This window comes from Eubalaena glacialis, chromosome 7 (genome assembly GCF_028564815.1).
Source record: "Eubalaena glacialis isolate mEubGla1 chromosome 7, mEubGla1.1.hap2.+ XY, whole genome shotgun sequence".
In the NCBI taxonomy this organism is placed as follows: Eukaryota; Metazoa; Chordata; class Mammalia; order Artiodactyla; family Balaenidae; genus Eubalaena; species Eubalaena glacialis.
Genome location: NC_083722.1, coordinates 99,770,477 through 99,791,405, shown reverse-complemented (window position 1 = coordinate 99,791,405; position 20,929 = coordinate 99,770,477). Strand labels below are relative to the sequence as shown.

General features: G+C 38.6%; 1 protein-coding gene across 1 annotated transcript in view; it reads right to left on the bottom strand.

Annotated features, from left to right (window-relative positions):
- The window catches only part of CNTN4 (contactin 4), a 312,839-nt gene that overhangs the window by 234,225 nt on the left and 57,685 nt on the right, over nucleotides 1-20,929 (bottom strand). Inside the window, exon 3 of the mRNA XM_061195546.1 lies at nucleotides 7,026-7,121. Within this exon, the coding sequence (XP_061051529.1) occupies nucleotides 7,026-7,121 (96 nt within the window). The remainder of the gene's footprint in view (nucleotides 1-7,025; nucleotides 7,122-20,929) is intronic.

The window sequence follows — 20,929 nt, the reverse complement described above, 5'->3', positions numbered from 1 at the left end:
AGGAACATGGTAGAGTCAAGGAGCATCAAACAGGATTGCCTTAAGAATATTTAAAACAAGATTAAAAAAAAAAAACACCTAGTACTATGGTGTTGATGAACCTATCACTAACTAAATATTAACCTCTCCTCACTGAATTTCAACAGATGTGTATTCAAATGAATATATAATGTTTTGGGCTTAGAAGTGGAACTCAGAATGCATTTTCCATAGAAATAATATCATACAAGTTGGTTTACCAGAGTTCGATCCGTAATATTCTTGAAGACTAGAACAGCAGTATTATTTCAATGCTGCTCCAACCAGCATTTTAAACATTATTTCCTGGGATCCCACATCCAGAAAACCTCTTCTCAATCACTGATCTCCAACAAGGTCACTCTTAACTTACTGAACACCTGTGGTTCTAAAATTTATTTGCAGGAGATAGGGCATCTCTCAGGTAAGTCGCTTCTCAGGTGACATGAAATGGGCATCAAAGGGCAGCTATTTCAGTGGTGACCAAACAATAAGGACTCAAGATCCTAAGAACATAATTTATCACTTGTTATTTAAGTGTCCTAAAAACTGAGTCTATTTTTGGGCACCTTCCCTCACTCCGCACACACACACAGAACGAGGTGACTCAAGTGCGATGCCGGCCCTTCATCCTGATGTGCATGCTCAACCACGTTCCCACTATAACCAGAAAAGGAGCTTGGTACCACACTTAGAAAGGGACCCTTCTTATAGCTTTTCATGACAATTAAGTGACTGTTAATCTTATAACCATCTAAAAATTTCCAATTTTGCTTTTTTACAATTGCCAGGGCTTCCCTGGTGGCGCAGTGGTTAAGAATCCGCCTGCTGATGCAGGGGACACGGGTTCGAGCCCTGGTCCGGGAAGATCCCACATGCTGCGGAGCAACTAAGCCCGTGCGCCACAACTACTGAGCCTGCGCTCCAGAGCCCAACTCCTGAAGCCCGGGCACCTAGAGCCCGTGCTCTGCAACAAGAGAAGCCACCACAGTGCAAAGCCCGTGCACCGCAACGAAGAGGAGCCCCCGCTCGCCACAACTAGAGAAAAGCCCGCGCGCAGCAACGAAGACCCAACACAGCCAAACATAAATAAATAAAATAAATAAATTAAAAAAAAAATTGCCATACAAAATAAGCTGAAGATTATGTTCCCTAGTCTATTAAAAAAAACTCCGCAATATTTTAAAACCCTTAGCTCCTCTGAGGCCCACTTAATGCTTTGCTTCTTCTAAGGAAATGAATGGAGCCCAGGCACATACTGTGCACACTAATGTAACATGCAAACATAAAGAATTACATGGGGCTTGGCCTCTGAGAAGATGTTTGGCAGAGTTCATCTCAACTGTCATGCTGAGTCTTTAAGAGCAATTTTCAAATGTTAGGAGAATGGCTAAATCAGCATTTTAATAAAGCCACAATGCCAGAGCATGATGAGTTTATGTTAATAATAGATGCATATTCCAGATGAATCTCTTGGAAGATATATCTGAAAAATATTTGCCTACTTAAAATTTGTTACATGAATGTAAATCAAGAATCATAATATGTCTTCAAAGACAAGAGATTTTCTGATTTAATTTTAATTCCAAGCTTAGGCAAATGAAAAAATCAAACCAGGCCTAATTAATAAAATCAGGAATGTTTGGATGTTTGAATTTCGCAAACTTGTGCCACATTTATTATGTCTTTAATCCTTACAACACACTGGAGAGATTTAAAGGACAAAGATAAATTCCATTTGGCTTGCATAATGCTGTGTGAGGATTTGAGAGTTATGCTGGGAACCAAGATATGGAGAAGGAGAGCCTGAAATCTCGGTGATAGAAAGTAGAGGAATAAGTTGGAAGTGGAGGGACTGCTTCCTGAGGAAGGTGGTCAGTTGTCTAATCAACAGAGTGAGAAAATTAGAACCTAGCCAGGAAGATGTCAGTATCCAAAGGTGTCTGATATGGTAGGCGGGGCCTGGTAACTAGACTACCTGGAGGTTGCAATACTCAGAATCCAAAGGATAGTGTGTTATGGTTTGAGGTTTGGAGCTGGATTAAAATGGAATCTGCATGTACCTTTGGGTGAAACATGAAGGCCAAGAGCTAAACTGTCTGGACTGCAGTGGAATGGGTTGGTATCTGGAGCTAATATGGATGCCCCTGAAAATCTAAAGTTATATAAAATTGGTAAGCAGTTTGGGGCAGGCATGGGAATAAGGCATGGAGAGGGGAATTAGGCACTCCCTGCCTTACTCATTATACATTCTTGACTAGAATGTAGATGTCTTGAAGATTATTCTGGGCATAAAGGATGCTCATTTTAGCATAGCAAGATTAGTTGTGGCCCACTGACCTGTCATCATAGTTTGGACTAATTAAGAAACTGGGTGAGCCGGATTCTGAAGGTGACATCTTGATGCCGGAAGCTGAGTACGTGTGGGGAGATAGAAAAAGAATAGGGCTCAGAGAAGTTACATAATTGGCTCAAGGAAGTTAACAGCAGCACTAGGATTAGAATGTGGGTGTCCTAGTTCCATGCTCTTACCTCTGTCCTACAGCAAAGACAAAACATCCAGCTGAAATAACCATGCTGTGGGAGGGCGTGATGGATTTTTTTAAGACTATAATATTCATGATATGTCTAGATCAAATCAAATTTCTGGGCCCCTGGAGATGTTTGCAAATAGAAAGCTTTTGCTGGGACAAGACCGACTTGATTTTGTAGGGCAGACACACAAGTTTTCCACCCTGGCTACATATTCGAATCACCGGGAGTGCTTTTAAAACTATGAGTGATGTCAAAGGAACCAATCTCAAAAAAAATTCAGATTGAATTGATATGGGATGGCACCCAAAGAACTAATGCATACAGAGTACAAAAAACTAGTTGTACGGTTGTCTCCTGACTATAAAAAAAAAATGGGGCACATTCTACACAATGGTAACTCCTAGACCTGCCATTGATTAACGTGTGACCTCACTTAATCTCTTTGTTTTGACTTTCTTATCTATGAAACACATGTCCTTATTTCTTATAGGATTATTGTAAGGATCCAAAGATAATATAAGGTAAACTAAAGATTATAAACACCATAAGGAACTCTACAGATGCTGTTATAAGGTCCCTGAGTCTGGTGCCGTGCGAATGGGATCTAAGTTTAACGGGGATGTGTTCAGCATAAAAGCATCCAACGACGACAATTATAGCTAGTTTCTCTATAACTCATAACAACGAAAATAATCTCAGAATCAGAATCATGTGGCTTTCTTTTTTTATACTCTAGGAAGGCATACTTTCTCTAACAACGACGTAGTAAGAGCGGTCCAAATGTAAAATGCTACTTCTTCATGTGAATACCTGAGAAAAAGCCAGTCTTTTCTTAGTTGTTCACCTCTCTTAACAACAATAACAAAAATATAGGAAAGCCTGAAGTGGTTATATTTTATTTTAAATTCTTTTAAGTACGAATTGGACATTAAAAATGTTTAACACTTCTGCTTGGGTTTGATGTGGAAATCAAAGTACTCCACCTCAGCAGGGTGAACCTGGGCTGGTTTTGTAGAAGGTGATCAAAGCGCGTGGATCTTCAATCTGGTGCTGCCTCAATCTGTTCCAGTCAACTGGAACAACAGTTCTGGGGACCCTGCCCTGGGTTTATGGAATCAGAATATCCGTGAGCAAAGGCCGGGCTCCTGTGGCTCTAACATGCTGCCCTGGTGATGCTTCCGCTTGCTGCACACCTCTAGCCAGAGATGCGGAGTGTGGGGGGAGCATAGGTGAAGCTCAGGGCTTTTCAAACTTTAATGTGCACATGAATCACTTGGAGATCTTGTTAAAATTTGAATTCTGATACAGTAGGCCCTGTGTGGCACCCAACACTCTGTCTTTTTAACAATCTTCCACGAGAGGTAGATACTTCAGGTCCAGGGACCACATTTTGAGTAGCAAGGATCTGGGTGACATATAAAAGGAAGGTGGAAACAAAAACATCCCTTGGTGAACAGTTCATGGGGATTTCACTGGTGAATAAACTGTCAGTTTTAGTAAGCTAGGAGGAAGAATCTCAAAGTACCTCACTTCTGTTCCTATTTAACGAGTGGTTGAAGATCATGAATTCCTGCTGCCAAATGATCCTGGAGTTGATGGAAAGCACGGTGAAAATTCTAGATCTCAAAATACTCTGTTTCTAATCTAAGGAAGCATCATAGACAACCAGAGCCCCATCATCCATAGTGATTTCTATTTTTTGGTGTTTGTGTTAAAGATTTAATAGTACAATATATGCGACTACATCACATCTGAATTTGTACCTATTAACCAAGAAATGACAAAGATGCTATGCATGGTGATTCGTAGAGCACTGGAAATACCTACTGACGGAAATGCTTTTCAAAGTAGATTAATTGCTGCTCATTTCTATGTTACCCTAAGAAGGTCTGACACTGCACAGCTTTTGAAATAGGACATGCAGCATCCCTTACAATGGATTTCATGCCATTACCCAGTATCCCACTGATACAATAAAAGGCTGACTCATTTCCTTTCCTCTTCATGATCTGTTACAATAGAAACTGGGATACCATATGCTGGGTTTAAAACGCTCAGTATATCCAGCGGCTCTTGGCGATGCTGCCAGCTTTAAGGTGATCACAGTCTGGAGAAGCAATGAGAGAATCACTGCTGGACAGTTTGCATTGGAGAGTTTTGAGTAACTGGGGAGATTTCATCAGATAATCATTGACTCCACTGCCCCAAACTGATGGATGTCTGTGATGCTCTCTTATAACCTTCAATACCCACCTTGTTTTCTCGCAAATTTCCTTGCCTTGCCTGCCTCGCCTACAGCATTACTGAGCTCACAGTTTCTAACAGAGCCCATAATGAGAATATTTATTTCCTTGTCTTTCACCATCAAGATTGTCAGGAATGTCAGCACAACTCAAGGAACTGGATTTCAGAGCTGCTGACTGCTGCCAGCGGAGACAAGCAAATTTCAGGGGATGTCTACAGAGATGTTTAATATATTTCTGAGTGGGAAGGGGAAAGTATGCAGGTTCATTCACTCTGAAGCAGCACGACAGTGCTTCTTGTGCTTTGCCTTTCCCAAAGATATCATTATACCAGGGACTAGTGGGGTATTTTTTTCTCAATATGCTGTAAGATAAATTTTCAGAGTTGCTGCCATGTTGTGAAAGATTAATGCTGTGAAGGTAGCCTGCAGAAGAAATCAGCAAAATCTTCCTTTCTTATTTGATCAAATTTCATAATAAGAGAACTGTTAATGTGAGTGAACATCTCTTTCACCTAAATAGATGTCCAGTTAATTGCTCTCCTCATATAAAGGACAGGACTTCAATAATGCACATATAGTTTATAAATATGTTTAGTTTTTATTCAGCAATTATTATGTAATGATAGAACTAAAAGGGATCTCAGAGGTTTCTTTTAATCTCTTCCTTTAGAGATAAGTAGAGATAGAGAATGTGAACATAGTAGCCCAATATCAGATAATGATTTGAAATAGAGTCAGGACCAGAATTCATGTCCTGGACTCCAAATTGAATGCTTCTGATACTAACTTGGCGAGAAAATTAAGTCCTAAAGAATAAACCCATTTCTCAGAAGACAAACTGCTGAAATCTAATCTGGATTCTCTGCCAGTCTCAAACACCAGAAACCCTAACAATTCCATACCCTCCATCCAGACTTGGAGGGGTGCCTGCCACTTCCACCTGCTTATCTATTCACCGTGCTTGAAATGCAAGCCATGTAGCTGTTTTACTAATTGTTATTTCCTGCTAAAAACGTTAGCGGGGGCATTAGGTGAGAAGGAAAAGTTAAAACTTCTGAAGACAGGACAAAAATAAAACGGTGTTTTCAAATTCCCAGTTTAAAATATTTTCTTTTTCCATCACGTGTAAAGCCAAATGGAAAATTAAGGTAATAACAAGGAGAGCAGGTATCAAATTAAATTGTAGCCAGAGTGACCACAAATGGAGTTTATCAATCTTGTCAGCACAAACTGTAGTGAAATCCTAATAAATCTCACTAACTATTAAACCTCCAGACTACTGAACTCTGTATGTGCAGTCAGAGTCACCTTACAGTCATCATTAGTCCTTTCTGCAGACACTGCAAACTGCCTACACATCGTCTCTCCGCATTCTCCCTTATTATCAAAATTATGATTTTTTAGGGCCATCATGTATCTGTAGAAAATACTTGATTTTTGTGTCTCTTTTGTCACTGGAGTGATCAATGAAATGTACATAAAAGTCCTTGGGCAAAGCAAACCTTCCATGATACAAAAGCAACTCGAAATGAAGAGACTTCTGACATTTGCCCTGCCCTCTTCCCATTTCTACCTTTCTGCACTGCACATTTGGTGCCTTAGCCATGCCCCATGTTTAGGACTTCAGAGAAGGATCAAAGAAAGGGCTTGGGTCCTGGAAGATGTCCCCCAAAAGTGGTGCCAGCTTTATACCACATACGTTTGGAAGTCTTGTGTGTGAGAACAACACAAACCCAAGTCCACTGAAGCCAGTGTTAGCTGGGTTTTCAGGGACTTGCAATCAAATGCATTCCTAACTGATCTAGTCATTATGAGTCCTTACAAAGTCATCTTGGATTCTGTGGTCAAGGGACTTTGGTTCTGGGTCTGATCCCTTCCCAGACCAACAATGAGATGAAGTGAAGCAAGGCCATCTTTTAATACGATCAAGTTGGAAGAAGTGCTGGCGGTTTTACCTATGTGGCTTTACCAACCAACAGGATTCTGATTTTGATTGACTCAGGTGTCTTTCCCCTTGAGCCAGGTAGACAGCAGGGGGATGGAACATTTGTACAATCTGATATTTTCCTATCCTAATTATGGGAGGCACTGACGATGCTTCCTCGACACAGAGGGACTTTGGGAATCTCTACAAATGACACTGTCCCCCTTGCTGATGCCAAGAGGGTGAACAATCAGCAAGAAAAATAGCAGCCAATGACGTGTGCACATTTCAGTGCAGAGTTACCTCCAGAATGGGCTGGTGGGCCGCACAGCAGTACCATCCCCTGACCTTGGCGGACAGACACGGTGCTTCTCGTTCTTGTTTTAAAGTTTTCAAGATCTGTTGGGAGAAATAAAGGAAAAGGAGTTTAAAATTTAAAGTCCTAAGACATTATGGAAGACTAATACTACTTCAAAAGAGGATAGTCTTCTGCTGAAAAATAGCCTTTACAGCACCCAGATCAGGGAAATTCAACTTTACCCTCTTCTTGCATGATATTGTCCCATCCTCCATGACTCTATATCTATACTGTAAGGTAGCCACTTGCCACATGTGCCTATTTAAGTTAAAAACAGTTAAAATCAAATAAAATGTATGAATTCAGTTCCTTAGTCACACTAGCTGCATCTTAAGTGCTCAAGAGCCACACGTAGCTACTGGTTTCCATACTGGACAGCAGAGAGAGAGAGAACATTTACATCAGTGCAGAAAGTTTTATTGGGTAGCACATGTCTGGATGGAGTAAGTGACCTCCCCAACTTCTATCTGTAATTAAATATCATTATCAGGATGTAAATTCGTGTTTTTTGATAGTCAACTGTTTACTTCACAAACCATTCCATTATACGCAATTATGTTTGTTACTCTATATGTACCTAGAATATGACTATCTCTGTCTACACACACACACACGTTACATACAATGTGTAAAGAGACACACATACACAATTGTTTTATAAAGTTCCTGTGTATTTTTAAATACTTATAAGGTACTGTCCAAGGTTCTGTTTGGAAGAAAGTTCCCCTTTCTCAAGGAGGTCAAATCTGGTTAGAAAGAGACGTTACAAGCCCAAAGATCACAGTTGGAGTCAGTAAATACACAGTTGCCAATAAAAATGAGTTAATATAAGAAATATGTCTAATAAAGTGACATATTATTGTTCAAAAAGATTTTTCTTTCATCCTTCCAAATGCAAATCCTCTCAGCAACGATTGTTTTAAGTGCCATTTCATTTTTTGTTGTCTGAAACATTTGATGTAATAACCTGTTACCAGATTTGAGGATTATTCTAAGCCAAGTATGTTCTGTAGGGTTACAAGCCCTGTAGCTGTGCACATCAGAGTTCAGTAACATTTATTGACTATTTCCTCCATTTTGGCCATTTTGGTAAGTATTTTATGGTGATTATTTCAAGCGATCCTAACAACAATTATATGAGTTAAGTACCATTAATATCCTCATTTTACTGACTAGAAAAGAGAGGCACTATAACATTTGTTAAAGGGTACAACATCAGGGAGTAATGGAGCTAGGAAATAAACCTGGACAGTTTCCACACTCAGGCTTGGTTTCAGGGAGTGCTCACAGGGTTAAAAATAATTTATACACTGAGCTGATCTCCCTGTGCTATGTGGCTGCTTCCCACTAGCTATCTATTTTACATTTGGTAGTGTGTATAAGCTCGGTGCTTTGTGACCACCGAGAGGGGTGGGATAGGGAGGGTGGGAGGGAGATGCAAGAGGGAGGAGATATGGGGATATACGTATATGTATAGCTGATTCACTTTGTTATAAAGCAGAAACTAACACACCATTGTAAAGCAATTATACTCCAATAAAGATGTTAAAGAAATAATTTATACATATACATGTCTTCATTACCAGCTTCTTCTAGAATTAGGCAAATTTGAAGCTAATATATTATTGCTTTTACTAATTAAGCATATACAAATTTGGCTGCCAGCTCAGGATACAGACATGAAAAAAAAGCTTCTGCCCTGTAGGGACTCAAGAGTTTGGTGGGCAGGACTGACAGGTAAACACCTAATCATGGGAATCCAAACACTGTTGAAGTTGAGGTGTGCAGAGCGACACCTTGAGGACACGCACGTACTTAGTGCAAAACAAAACATGACTACAATTTAAGCTTTGATGTAATAAAATTCCTTTTATTATATTTCTGATGTAATAAAATTCCTTTTATTCCATGAGTACCAGGTCAGGCTAGGACATGATTTTTTCTTCTCTTTAAGGAAATGGTTTGAGAAGCCTTCAAAAATGATTAAACTAGAGATTTAAAAAACTTCATTATGGCATTAATACTGTAAACCAGTATCCCTAAAAATGACACTGAATCATTCTAAATTGTCGCTTCTGCATACAGGTTCTTAAAATAAGTCATCTAAGTTTTGGCACAGACATCTCATCCAATCTCCAGAGTTGCATGAAAAATTAAGAACTGATGGGTAAAAGAGATCAAGTCTTATCCAGGCAAAATCCACCTTGATTCTGACTAGAGAAAGAGCATTAGGAAATGGGAAAGAAAATGAGAAATATGTGCAATGATTTTTTAACTTGTCCTTATTGAGTTTTAAAAACTGCATTCCTGTTTATCTCCCTATAGTTTATGAGTCCATGCAGTTCCACAGGATTTGGACAGTTAGAAAAATTGCATTAATCTGGTATTTGAGAAAATATTTCGATAAGATTCTTAGCAGTTAAGTGAAATAGATTCCGGATGGTAAACCCTACCTACATAGTGAATGGAAATATTGCATTTGGGCAGATCTGAGTTTGAAAATCATCTCTGCCATGTATTATGCAAGGTTTAATTTTCTCATAAATAACACGAGATGTAATTAAATGTAATTTATTTTGAAATAAGAATGATGGGAAAAGATTAAATGAGGTAATATTTAAAAAGCACAAAGCCTTTCCTGCTACAAGTTTGGTGCTTACTATATGTTTGTTCTGTTCACTGAGGAATAATGTAATCCAGTGGCAAATCATACCCCTATTATTCCATTTAAGAAAGGGTTTTGAATAGCAAATGCACTCTAGAGAGAGGTGAAGAGGCTAGTCAAAATCCACCATATTTATGCACATGTTTAAGAAAAGATTGCATGTCCATTATTGGTCTTTTCAGATGTAATTATCCATTCAGATCCTAATTGCTAGCAGCATGATAATTTTCCAAATTAAAGAACTATGTGTGTGTGAATGGGTATTTTTTTGAAACTTGGACATGGCCAGGCCTTTCCCAGAAATATTCTCATATATATTATCTTATTTAGGGTCATTTTATCGCCAAAGACTTGGTACTAGGTAATGATCAGTAGCAACAGGCATTCCAAGTTAGAATACGTTATAGATAATGTTATGTCATCATGACTGTAGCACTCATAGCAGTAACTGGATCTACTTGCAAAATGTATTGAGTTCATACCACGTGCTAACAACTTTTCACACAGATCTCATTTAATTCCATTATAGTTTTAATTCCCAATTTTCAGGTGATGTAACTGAAGTTCAGAACCTTCTTCACACACTGAGAAAGTGACCAGAAGAATATAAACTCATCTGCCTCTCTCCAAACCCACCACTATCAAGTACCAGAATCTATCATTTCCCCACTGACTTAGTGAAGCCAGTGAAAAAGGGCATTCAAACTAGTTACTTCACATCCTAGGGACCAAAAAAAAAAAAAAAAGTTTGAATGAATTTTATGCTCTTCAGTGAATATGTAAGAAAGTCCACATTTCAATGCACAATGCGATGAGTCGGTACATTTGATTCCAAATTTTCTATTCCTTTGCTTTTCCTTGCGGGTGATCACTTGATGGGGGGATTTTAAACATCAGGTGCAAAGGATGGAGTGGAACAAGGAGAAAACAATCAGAAACCACCGTATTAAAAAGCAGGATTGCTGCATTGTTAGGGAGGTAGCTGAACAATGACACTTGGGTAGTATTCCCTTTAGCTCCATGCAGCTAGTTACTAAAGGTAGTTGGATAAATGATAGTTACTAAAGGTACTTGAATAAATGATGTACTCGTATGACAAGGAATTAATATCCATGTACTGTGGTTTCTCAGAACGTTTTTTGCAGCTTTGTATATGGTTCATTGAAAAGTGACTTGTAGACTTCTTTAAAAAACGAGTGACCATACATTTTGGTGTTGACTTCATTCATCAGCATTTTATATAAATATGTCCAGAAATCATGGGCTAAAAAATGCACAGTTTTCTGGCAGATGTGTTTTCCTATCATATTTTTCTGTGAAAACAACTGTCCTTTATTCTTCTGTAGAATATAATATTAGCAGTTTAATTTTACATGAGGTTTTAAAAAATACACTATTATAGTACTTGGAATGTGTAGCTCATTGAGAGCTTAGAGGAAGTGCTTTAGCAGCTAAATTCCTTGAGGAGTAAAAGTGTACAAAGGTCTTAAAGCTGCAACATGAGATAAACAATAAAAGCCTTAATATATGAAAACATTTGGAATTCAGGCCACAGAGTAAATCAGAGAGTGAGGGGGGAAAATCTCCAGATATTTACTGTCTGGAAAGTTATTAAATGTTTAGAACTGGGGATGAGGTAGTCTATAAAAAAAACCTGGATGGGTCGAAAGAAAACAAAATCGAGGGTCCAAGATATTTTTTGAGAAGTAATAACAGTAAATAAGAAAGAGTAACTTTTTTGGCCATCATTAAGGGACTGCCCATCACACTTATGAACAGGAAGAGTTAAAGCCATCCACAGGGTGGAGCCAGAGAAGAAGAGCATAAGAAATTCAGCTTTAAAATGGCCAGGAAAGGTTAATGAGATAGTAACATACATCATGCTTTGTCAAGAATCCACAGAAGGGCAGGAGAAGAGGAAAGAGGAAAAATGATACAGTAAACCATGCAAGTAATGCACATATTTTTAATGCATGTATTATTTACTACAAGTTAAAAAAATACCTATTCCCTTTTTTCCTGACTTGGGTAGACCTGGATTCTATTAATTCTCACAGGGTGACCTTTAGAACAAGAAACTGTCAGTGACAGTTGCCTTTGTTACTGCTTCCTTCAATTTTGAAAGAAGCAATCAATAAAAAAAATCAATATCAGCTTGGAAAAATGGTCAAGTGATACATTTGTTATGAATATAATTTCCATAATGATGATTGCACTATTTATTTTAAAAAGAGGTATTTGGGGGGCATAACTTTAAAAACCAATTATCATGCAGCACATCTAAAATTATGTCTTGACTCTGCCATTTGCTCCTTGAGTGTGTACATGTGTGGATCTGCATGGCTTCTTGGACTCTAGAGACTCAGAATGACAATAAGTCTAACTTTACAAAAACCTTACGAGTTGCAAAGTCACATTTTTGACATTCTTTCCACACAAGAAGGAAGAAACCATTAGGGAGACTGGCATGGCTGACGGGTTTTTCCTGTGAGAGTGTATACAGCAAGAGGAAGAATTACTTAATGGTTTAGCACACTGGCTCTGGAGTCAGAAGGACCTGAGCACAAACTCGGTACTCTCACCCTTTAGCTGTACGATGTGGGTGAGTACACTATGATATGGGTGAGTACTCTCCTTGAACTTCAAGTTTCTTCATTTCTAATATCAGGAAAATAATTCCTATCTCATAGGGCTCTTTAGAGATTAAGATCATGAATATAAAGCACTTAACACAATGACTGGCCCAAAGTCAGTAGTCTGTAGATGCTAGCACTATCATTATCATTTCTGAGCACCACAGGAAAGTCTACAGAAAGTGACTCACCGGGGCAAAGCTAGTGATTCCAAACTTCCACCAGATAAAGTAACAGTAGAGTAGTCAGGTCAATCTCACTGTGGCAAAATAAGCTGGTAAGACTTAAAACACCTCTTCTTTTGCTGGTCTTAACTGTGTTTTCAAGTCTAGACTGGTGCGAAAGTAAGCCAGATACCTTATCCTTTGCAGTGCATGCAGCGTACTCTTCATGTGACTTAAAATTAAGATACACTCACATATACTGAATTCAGATAATTTTCCTTAAGCAATTCCTATGATGGTATATTCTGAGCAGGTATTACTTTTTAATGTTAAGGTAGGAAATACCATTTTCATAAAACAGTAAAAACTGATGTCTGTGTATCTTTATAAAGGATACAAAATATTGTTATTTTAACAGAGAAATAAAAGATGAAACATATTATTTACTGATTATATAAATTTACTTGTTGTACTTAAAATTTGAGGAGTTTACACTTCATGCCAGACGAAAATAGAATGGACATAAATGGAACTGGAAAAAATATATATATATATACATTATATGTTTGTCAGTATCTTGCTTTTCCTATGTCATTAATTTTTCCATTTGTTTAGCCAATCTTCAGCAAATACTTTTTGAGTTCCTCTTTTCCTCCAAGTATTGGTGTCAGCCATTTTATCTCTCCAACAACTAAGTAAAACAAAACAATCAAAAACCTGTGGATATGCTCAAGATCTGACATTAAATATCCCAATTTGTTGGCAGTTTAAAGTAAGGGACCAAAATCTGATTCTAGGTAGCGGTTTGACTTTGAAAAGAAAAGCCAATCTCTTCCCTGGAGATCTCTGTATAGATAACAAAGGACCTTATCAGTATTCCTAAATTAATGTACACACACTTTACAAATGACTCAGTTATAGAAATGGCTTTTGACCTTCTTTCGTAGCCTAATGCTACTGCTATCGACATCCCTATGAAAATCCTTAGAGCACTTGTTTCAAGTGAAAAAGGAAGAACTCATGGGAGCTCTCCCAGGTGCTGATTCTGACCCTCACAATGTTTTCCCTCTGTCTGAACTTTTCCTCAACCTCTTTAGTCATATCAGATGAAAGTCTATAATTTAGGGATTACTTTGGAATTATAGAAATACCATTTTAAACCCATATATGGCTGCAAATGCATTACCTTGCTATGAGTCACTTACAGTGAAGAATTAATTAATTCAAAGAGATTGTTTCCTCTTAAATAAATAAGAGCAGTATGGATTCTTTGAATGTGAGCTTTGATTAGCCAAAAAAGAAACAAAGAAAATGTAATCTATGGAGTAATAAGGAAGGCAACGTAAGGCTGAGAAAGCTCAAGAAAGGAATAATGACTTAAAAATACTCTTAAATTTGATTTTCTTCACAGGTGTTTCTTACTGAAAGAGTTATGTACCAACAAAACTATCTATAAACAATACTAGTTTCTCACTCAAAACTCTTTACCTTATTTTTTTGTAGAAGAGCTGAAAAGGAAAAAGAAAAACTATATATAGGATGAGAAAGGTGTGTGCAGATTGCCAAAGACAAATTTGTCTGGGGTCAGCAATTCTGCATTTAGCAAGAGGTACTCTCCCCTTTCTCTTCCTGCACCACATTACTACATCACTTTTTCTTTCCAGTAACGAAACCTAGGCAAGACCTGAAAATAGCATAATGAATGTTACCTGTTAAGGAGGCTTCTGTGGGCTGATCTGGAAATTTAATCACTTTTGTAAATATTAACTCTTTGGGAGAAATGTAAGGCCAGTTTCAACTAACTTATGTAAAGAACACAATTTCTCACTTTCCATGCATTCATTCATTAAATCCTCACAACAGCTCTATGATGTAAGTATTATTACTGATTCCACTTTATAGAAAGAAAAAAAATCCATATCCAAGATCACAGTCCTAGTATAAGGAAGAGTGCGGATTAGACCCCAGCTCTTCTTTGACCCACAAGTCCATGTATTTAGCCTCTATTCTATACTGAATTAAATACCAGGAATGAAACAACACATGTTGATATTCTGGTTGACTATTTGAGACTCATATTTTTTTACCCCTCTGCTATTATTTTCTTGACTTTACAAGAAAATAAAGGTTGCTTTGCTGCCCTTTTTCCTGTAAGTGTACGACTTTCCTGATAGCTATTTTTATTTCTGATTTCAGATTTTTTTCTTTCCTCATTGCTTTGACATACTCTATTTTACCTAGACCTTCATGCTATTTAAGAAGCCAAAGAAAAACCCAGTTTCAGATGTTTGAGTTTCCCTGCGTGTTCCATAGAAGTGTGCACCTACCAGACTCATGAGGTTACTGTGATTAGTACAATCTGGCATCATAAATACTGTTGTTCTCCTTTGGAGACAGGTGCCCTAAAACACAAGCTATTATTACTAGCATTTTTCTCTACAGGAGCACATCTCCTTTTGCATATCATCCTGACTCAGGAGTGTTAATGGTTAGGCATCTGCATTCTCTATCTTTGGTTTCATACTTACACAACACAAAGAGAAACAAAAGTTTCAGAAAACCATTTGGCCTAGAAAATTTTAGAACAAAATACGGACTCTTTGCTGAGCTCTACAATAGCCCTTAGGGATCTGATCCTTGCCCAGGTCCCCAGTCTCATCGCTTGTTAGGTTCCCCCTTACTTATTTATACTGTAACAACCATGTTTTGCTTTCTGTTCTTCAAACACCTTAAGGCTAATCCTGTTTCAGGACCTTTGAACTTGCTGTTCTCTTTGCTTGGAATGCTCTTTACCCATCTTTTAGCTTATCATGCTCATTCTTTGCGATTCAATTCAAATGTCACCTCCTCAGAGTAGCCTTCGCTGAGTTTTTAATCTGAAGTAGCCCACCACGCAGCTCCGGTTACCCTCTATCACATCACCTCTTTATTATGTATTTCATAGCGATCATCACCAACATCTGCGATTACTTTGTTCATTTATATGAAACTTGGTTTATTGTTCCTTCTCCCCCCGCCCCACCCCAAAATGAAGCCTCAATAGAGGCAGGAATCTTTTCAGTCTTTATCAGGTTATATATAGCACAGTGCCCAAAACATGTCTAATACATATGATGTGCTTAGTTACTATTTGCTGAGCACTATTCCCTTTCCTGCTTCACACACTGAGGTGGTGGTCAGGAGACTTGCTGGAGCAGGGTGAACCTTCTTGTAACATTTGTCCATATGACACACTGTCTTCCAGCATCTTGGCTACGATGGACCTTTGTGTGCTCAATGACCAGGGATGTTCTAAAAGATAACTTTAAGAAAAGGTCTTTAATCAACTGCACCGAGCTACCTACGATGCCTTAAAATGAAATTTAAAATGAAAGCTTAGAGGCACACTAAGACTGGAATGCAAGCAGCATATGAGACAAATGCATTGCTTGGCAAAAGAAACACTCTCTCACCCACTGACACCTGCCCCAGGGAACACTTGAGATGAGGAAAACATGAAAGGACATCATGCAAATTGCACAGGCTTGTTGCTCTTTGTAATCAGGGCTGTTATCAGCTAGTCAGGGACATATCCTATAATTATCTGTTCTTCACCTAGTGTGAGAGTTCTACAACTTGATAGACTTACGATCATTACAGTTTTGATGGAAAGAAATGTGAATCTTCATTTTGAACTTTTACTTCATAGGCTTTTTTTCTCCCCTCTGAAAATTAAAATTAGAAAGTTGTAATTCATTGTCCAAGTCTTCCTAAGAAACGGGCAACCCTAGTGGGCAAGTCAGATATATTCAAGTAACATTAGAATAAATATTCTCTGAAGAAATGCTGAAAAGGCACTGCATCAAGAGGACATCGTAAAGCTAGCTAATCTACCGGAAAAACTTCGGGCATGTATTACTGGATGGAGATATATGGGCCACAGATCATGATAAAAACCCAGAGATCACAAATCTACCAGCCAAACGATTGGTCATGAAAAACCTTGCTTTAAAGTGAAGGGAAATCGCTTCATCTCTGAATTTTACAGTCCATTTCTTTTCTTTTGTTAAGCTTTCAGGGGTACAAGCCTGAGCAATGAGATGGCTACCGAATTTGCCTAACACTTAATGGCAGTGGGTACAACCTCTGAAGGAAGAGGGGCAATTTCTCACTCCTTGATCATAAATAAAACTAGGTAGATGTTCGTATAGTTAAACTGGTTCTTAATTCTATCCAAAAAAGTAGGCATGTTCCCCAAGCAGCTTGGGAGGAAATTACTCCGATGGTTAACTTTAAAGGGAGAGGCAAACTTTACTAGTATTTCCTGACACCAATGCTCTGCAGAAGTTTTGCTTTAAAAGCAAGTAGAAGACTCCTCACTATGTACTCAGTTTTGGATTTCTGAACTAATAAAATAGGGATTGGTGACTCATAACGAAAAATGCCAGTCATGCTTAAATTCATTGCTCCCAAGAAATTGGACATGTTCTGCCATACAGCTATTTGGGGGAAATCAAAGCTTTTGGAAGTAACAGGTTTGTTTAACCACTGGCTCATAGAGGGCTATTTCTTCTCTCTTTTCCTTCCCCTTCTCTGAGTATAAAACATTTCTTGGGACACTGGATGCTGAATTAGCTGTATACTGGTTAAAATCTTTTAAGGGCATAAAAAATGCTGTATATGGATGAAATTCCCAGATGAAGAGCAGCTGTTATTTATGTTGAATTTAAGTTGCTTCGGCAACTCCAACCATATATTTTTATCTCATTTAATTACAGTTTTGAAAATAAAACCATCATCAAATATACATGCAAGCCATGTGTTTATTCATCATCTATTTAGACTTTGCTATGGGGGCTGTTTCACCGTTCCCTTCACAGAGAGAAATCAGAGATAAGGCTGCACTGTGGTAAAACTGCCAGTTTTTGGAAATGTCATCACTCAAGCACCTTGTTTTTAAATACACCCTGAGAACCAATACAGATTCATTCAATACCTACAATAGGCCTCCAATGAGCATCTATTATATGCCAGCCACTGTTTTAGGCACTGGGGTTACATCATTGAAAAATAAAACAAAACAGATCTCTCCCCTTAAAGAAGGTAAAGTGGGTGAAAGGACCATAAACAAAATAAATAAATCATGCACAGCATCTTTGAGGGTGATAAGTGCTATAAAAAATAAGTTAGGGAAACAGGATGGGGAACTGGCATAAAAACTATAAAAGAGGAAGATAATATAAAAGTAGGATCTCGTTACTTTCCATCCCACTTCCAAATGTGGAGAAATAAATCACTCTCCCTCTGCTGACTCAGCTCCTGGCCCCCACGGAGGCTGCAGAGAAGGGCAAAAAGTAGTGTCAAGCGACACAGCTGTCCTGATTTAGTTTTGTACTTTCTTATTTATAACTGAAGTTGAAGTCTCCTTAGTTCAGGTAACACCTGAGGAAACTAATAAATAAGTATTTTCATCTTCCATCTAAAAGTTTCAAAGAGTGCTAACTTCTTGGTAACTGAGGAAGTGGGAGAAACAACTGAGCAGGCATACTAAAATATACACTGATTTCCTAAGGGAAGACAATTACCAAACCAGTATTGTGATAACTTATGCTCTGCTTTAGATACAGTTACTGTTTTCTGCCTCAGAAATCCTACAAAGCTAGAGAATTTCAGAGGTGGGAAGATCTTACTGTCTGTCTTAGTCTGTTCGGGCTGCTATAACAAATATGCCATAGATGGGGTGTCTTATACAACAGACAGTTATTTCTCACAGTTCTTAAGACTGAGAAGTCCAAGATGAAGGTGCTGGCAGACCCAGTGCCTAGTGAGGAATTGCTTACAGGTTTGCAGATGGCCGTCTTCTCACTGTGTCCTCACATGGTAGAGAGCGAAGAGAGAGGAAACTCTTCGTGTCTCTTCTCATAATAGAACTGACCCATTCAAGAGGGCTCCACCCTCATGACCTAATCACCTACCAAAGGCTCCACCTCTTTATAACAGCAGTTTGCCGGGGGGTGACGGTTAGAATTTCAACATATGAATTTTGGGGGAGACGCAAACATTCAGTCCATAACAGCATCCTTTCTTCAATCTGAACTCCCTCCCTTGCCCCCCTCCCTTCTTTCCTTCTCTCCATCAATATAATTTATGGTACCATGTGTGGTGGATGCTGTGGAGAATATTATGGTAAGTTGAACATGATGCCTGACCTCAAGAGGTTTCCAATTTCGATTAGATAGGCACATAAAGAACTCTACTGCAAGGTACAAAGGAAGTAGTCAATGCTGTAGAGCTGTAGAGAGAAAGCGCTATAGGAGTTGATAAGAAGTACTTTTTGCTGGGGTGATTCATCCAGTCAGCATTTCAGCTGCACAAATGATGGACCCAAGTATATGGATCTTGGATCTGGGTTTTAATTTAAGTCAGTACCCAGGACCTGTTTCCTCTCCATCTCTATCTCAGCCCTGCTCATTCTCCCCACTTTCTCTCCTACAGGTCAAAGCTCACAGACAGCACAGGGCACTGCCTCACTCCTACTCAAGGTGTCACTGGATTCTTATGAGAACTGTAGCATCAAGGATGTCCAGGTCAGTAGCTCAAACCCATCAAACCTAGACTCTGTCAACCATTGAGACTACTGGTTTTCATAGGAGACAAGCTCATACGCAGCTCTAGCCTCATCTTCAGAGCACTGACGTGCCATCTTTCCATCTTCACAACATCACTCCTGAGGTCATTTTCCAGCTCAACATCTCTGGGTATTATCTCTGCCTCACAACTTTAAGGCTAGAGTTTTCAGAATATTTCAGCACAATCCCCACTGTCACAAGACACTCTACAGCAACTCTACAACCTCACTGTGGCACTTGGATTTCCACAGACTTCTTTAAACCGTGTAGACGAAGCTACATCTGTGTATAAGGATGCTACACAGGGCTTCCCTGGTGGCGCAGTGGTTGAGAATCTGCCTGCCAATGCAGGGGACACGGGTTCGAGTCCTGGTCTGGGAAGATCCCACATGCCGCGGAGCAACTAGGCCCGTGAGCCACAACTACGGAGACTGCGCGACTGGAGCCTGTGCTCCGCAACAAGAGAGGCCACGATAGTGAGAGGCCCGCGCACCGCGATGAAGCATGGCCCCCGCTTGCCACAATTATAGAAAGCCCTCGCACAGAAACGAAGACCCAACACAGCCAAAAATAAATAAATAAATAAATTTAAAAAAAAAAAAAAAAAAAGGATGCTACACAGCACAGCAAGTGATAGACCCATTTTTAAATGTCCCTAAAGTGTGTGTGTAGTTGGGTCATCTAGTGAAGGTATTACAGATCACTGCTGAGGCATCCTGGGACTTAAGTGATGACGCAATGCTCACATCCTTCTTGCTCAGCTGGAAGTTTGGTACTAATTCAGAGGTGGCTCTGGGTTGCAGTAATAATAATAGTAATGACAGCTAAGATTTATTGAGTGCTTACTATGTACCAGGTACTATTTTAAGCACTTTTCAGGTATTAACTCATTTAATCTTCTCAACAATACCATGAAATAGGTACTATTTATTCCCTTTTATCTATGAGGAAATGGAGGCAAAGAAAGTGAAATCATTTGTTCAGGTTCACACTCATAGTAAATAATAATGCCAGCATTCTAACCCAGGCTTGTCTGCTTCCAGATAACCTGATGTTTTTCTTTATTTTGAATTTTTGTCAATCTGGTATATAAATGGCAATCCATGATTTCTAATTTGCATTTCTTCAGTTACTAATAAAGCTGCTTTTTTTTTTTTCATGTTTATGGGCCACCCACATTATATCATTCTTAAAATGCCAGTTCATGTCTTTTACCTAGTCATCTAGTGGACTTGTATTTATTCTTACTGATTCATTGATGTTCTTTACATATTTGGGACCTTCTGTTTGTCAGTTATATTTTTATAATTATCTTCTCCTGGTACATGACTTTCTTCCCCACTCTCTTTCTAGTATTTTTTGATGAATGGAAGTCTTCTGAATGTATCAATCTTTGCTTTAAGGCTAACATTCTTAGTTTCTTACCTAAGAATCTCTTCCTTATCCCAAAGTCATAAGGATATTCTCTGCTATTTTGTTTTTTAAAAAGATTAAAGTTTTGTTATTCTCATTTAAGTTCTTGTACTCAATCACAGCACAACACTATCAGGTATCAACAGGCAGTTCTCAGCACTGATGGAATTATGTCCTATAAAATTGCGGCAAACACTTATTTAGTGAATACCGTACTGTTGTTCTGAAGGGAATTACAGGGTTAGGTTTCTGTGAGTCTCTGCTCACAACATTTTCATCCACCGATCAACACATAACCTTGTATTATGTGTGTTTATATTTAAATACACCTTTTAAATATATAATGTTGATTCACTAACATTAACT